The sequence below is a fragment of the Salvelinus sp. IW2-2015 genome, unplaced genomic scaffold (genome assembly GCF_002910315.2).
Source record: "Salvelinus sp. IW2-2015 unplaced genomic scaffold, ASM291031v2 Un_scaffold1995, whole genome shotgun sequence".
In the NCBI taxonomy this organism is placed as follows: domain Eukaryota; kingdom Metazoa; phylum Chordata; class Actinopteri; order Salmoniformes; family Salmonidae; genus Salvelinus; species Salvelinus sp. IW2-2015.
The window spans coordinates 127,430-130,974 of record NW_019943345.1 but is presented as its reverse complement, the minus strand read 5'-3'; the positions used below and the strand labels follow the sequence as shown (position 1 = coordinate 130,974).

Below are 3,545 nucleotides of genomic sequence, written 5' to 3'. Positions count from 1 at the left end.
AGCTCATGAAACATGGGACCAACACTTGTTGTGTTTATATTTGTGTTCAGTATAAGTTCATTCAAATTCTATATCCAAATATTAATCACTGCTAGCGACATAATAAATCCATAAATCCATTTTTTTAACACATTACATGNGTGTGCGTGTGCGTGTGCGTGTGCGTGTGCGTGTGCGTGTGTGTGTGTGTGTTGACAGTCCAAAAATCATCATCTCGTCCATTGAACCCAATTTAGCTTCCAGCCCTGCTACGGTATGTGAAGTTGGCAAAATGGTGGCTTAAGTTATTAAACTGAGCAGTTTTAATCATTGGTTGCAGGAATTCAAGGTTGGCAGAGAGGAGTGGATTAACACGATGCACAAAGCCTTCATATCCTCTCTGATCTGTGGGCCAGAGCCTGCTGTCAGCCACAGCCTGCCTCTCTCTCTCTCTCTCTCTCTCTCTCTCTCTCTCTCTCTGTCTCGTTCTCTCTTTCTCTCTCTTGCTCTATCTCTCTCTCTCTCGTGATCCCTTCCTTGCTCTTTCTCCCTGATGCCATCGTCTACTATCTGTTGCTCTCCCTCTCCAGCTATCTAACTTTCTTCCTGTCCATCTCTATCTCTTTGGATCTCAATGGGATGGTGCAGGCTATAGCTGTCACTCTCTCCCTCTCTGATTCTCTTCATCCCTTTTTTTCATTGTCTTCCATCATCCCTCCATCCTCTGGCTCCTCCGGCCGGTGCCCCGTCATTTTCCCGTGGGCGGCAGCGAGATATGAAGCGTCGCCATGGGTTTCATGGAATTCTACTTGGAGATTGACCCCGTGACCCTGAACCTCATCATCCTGGTGGCCAGCTACGCCATCCTCCTCCTTGTCTTCCTCATCTCTTGCATCCTGTACGACTGCCAGGGGAAGGACCCCACCAAGGAGTATGCCCCCGCGCCCCCCGCACCCCCCAGCCAGTCGCCCATACACCTTGTGGTCATGCAGAATTCTCCTGTCTCGTCTCGCTATGAGCAGCAGAACCAGAACAACATGGCTGCTCCAGAACCCAGCAGAAAGCCAGAACCCACCAGGAACCTGGAACCCAACAGGAASCCAGAACCCAGCAGGAACTTGGAACCTAGCAGGAACCCAGAACCCAGCAGGAAGCCAGAACCCAGCAGGAACCCAGAACCCAGCAGGAAGCCAGAACCCAGCAGGAACCCAGAACCCAGCAGGAAGCCAGAACTCAGCAGGAACCACTATGAGCACAGCAGGAACCACTACGAGCCGCCGGCGCTGACGCCCACCCCCGACCTGGGGAGGGAGAAGAAGAGCACCCTGGTCTGAGAAGGAGAGAGGGAGGAGGTGGGGGAGTCCATGACTTAAGAGAAGAGAGATACTAATTTCTGGATTTGACACTGTGGAGGAGAGATTGAGGAGAGGGGAGATTTGGTTGTATCGAAAAGGCCTGGACTAGACTGGACTAGACTGGACTGGACTGGACTAGACTGGACTGCTGTTTTGTTTAGTATTTTCATTTTGCTCTGTAGATGTTTTTTATTTTGATTGTTGATGTATGATGTTGGTATCTATATCGCTGAGAAGGTAAGTCGGCAGGGGTTTTTGGTGTGTGTGGTGTTAGGTGTGTGTGTGTGTGTGTGGTGGGTGGTTGTGTGTGTGTGAGTGTGTTGTGTGTGTGGTGTGTGTGGTCTGTGGTGTGTGATGTGTGTGTGTGTGTTGTGGGTGTGTGTGTGTGTGTGTGTGTGTGGTGTGTCTGTGAACATTTCATAGGACATCTATCCATTAGCATATCAAACCTATACATGTGACAATATAGTTCAAACTATGAATTGGTGAATGCATGTAATCCAACAATGAAACCAGTTGTGTAAATACCAGATGTTTCACGTGGGTTCTTCAATAGTCAATCAACCTGCTTTACCACAGTGTGTGAGTCATCCAATGTGAATGGTATTGAACACATAGTTTATTGAGAAGGAGATGGATTCAATTATTACCCATCCTTTGTAGGATGTTGAAATATGTATCTAAATAGCAGCACTAAAAAACGTAAAAATGTGCTTGTTATAAAAACTAACATTGAGATTCTTGTGCAAATGTAGTGTCGAGATGTTCATCTGTGTTTTCCTGGGCAGGTGGGACAGGAAAGCGCAGGGGAGGCTGGCAGTAAGGGAATTCCCCCACCCCACAGGCGGATGCTCGCAGAGATAACAGGAGTCACCTCGGCACAACTCGCACACTCGCACCAACAGAACACTGTCGCAACACTGGCTTGGGCACGCACATGCGGTCACGCACACAATCAACACATCGACACGCACAACACTCGCACACGCACGCACGCACACTACACACACACACACACACTACACACACCACACAATCACACAACACACACACACACACACAACACACACACACACACACACAACACACACAACACACACACACACAACACACACACACACCAAAAAACCCCTGCCGACTTACCTTCTCACGATATAGATAATCCACATCATACATCAACAATCAAAATAAAAAACCATCTAAGAGCACAAAATGAAAATATACTAACCAAAAAAAAAGCAGTATCAGGTCAGTCCAACCACCAGAATCATTCAGTCCCAAGTCTAGTCCATAAAGGCCTTTTTTCTCTGATAAACAAACCAATTCCCCTCTCTCTCAACTCTCCTCCACAGTTGTCAAATCCAGAAATTTAGTATCTCTTCTTTCTCTTAAGTCATGGAACCTCCCCCACCTCTCCCTTCTTCCTTCCAGACAGGGTGCTCTTCTCTTCTTTCCCCAGGTCGGGGGTGGGCGTCAGCGCCGGCGGCTCTAGTGGTTCCTCTGGCTCATAGTTATTCCTGCTGGGTGTACTGGTTTTCCGCTCGTATGGGTTCTGCTGATGTTCGCTCCGCTGGGTTCTGGTTGCCTGCTGGGTTCGGTCTGCGGGCGCCTTCCTCTGCTGGGTTCTGGGTTGCGCTAGGTTTCCAAGTTCCCTGCTGGGTTCTTGGTCCTTTTGGTTTCCAAGGTTCCTGGGGGTTCTGGCTTGCTGCTGGGGTTCTGAGCAGCCATGTTGTTCTGGTTCTGGGCTGCTCCATTAGCGAGACGAGGCAGAGAATCTGGCATGACACATTGAGGTGTATGGGCACTGGCTGGAGCGGTGCGGGGGGCGCGGGTGGCATACGCCCTGTACCTGCGGGGTCCCTTCCACTTGGCAGTCGTAACAGGAGCAAAGATGAGGAAAAGACAAGAGGAGATGCGTGCTGGCCAACAGGAGTTGATGAGAGTTCAGGGTACGACGGGTCAATCTCCCAGTAGAATTCCATGAAAACCCATGGCGGACGCTTCATAACTCGCTCGCCTTCCACGGGAAAAATGACGGCACCGGGCCGGAGAGCAAGCCAGAGGAATGAGATGATTGGAAGACAAATAAAAAAAGGGATGAAGAGAGATCAGAGAGGGAGAGTAGTGAACAGCTATAGCCTGCACCATCCATTGAGATCCAAGAGATAGAGGTGGACAGAAGAACAGTTAGATAGCTGGAGAGGTGAGAGG

General features: G+C 49.4%; 1 protein-coding gene across 1 annotated transcript; it reads left to right on the top strand.

The window, feature by feature from the left end:
- The first annotated feature begins 431 nt into the window (after positions 1–431).
- On the top strand, positions 432–1,569 carry LOC139024896 (nucleolar protein 3-like). The gene has a single exon (XM_070439880.1). The coding sequence runs from the start codon at positions 768–770 to the stop codon at positions 1,311–1,313; it is 546 nt and encodes a 181-aa protein (XP_070295981.1). The 5' UTR covers positions 432–767; the 3' UTR covers positions 1,314–1,569.
- The last annotated feature ends 1,976 nt before the right edge of the window (positions 1,570–3,545 follow it).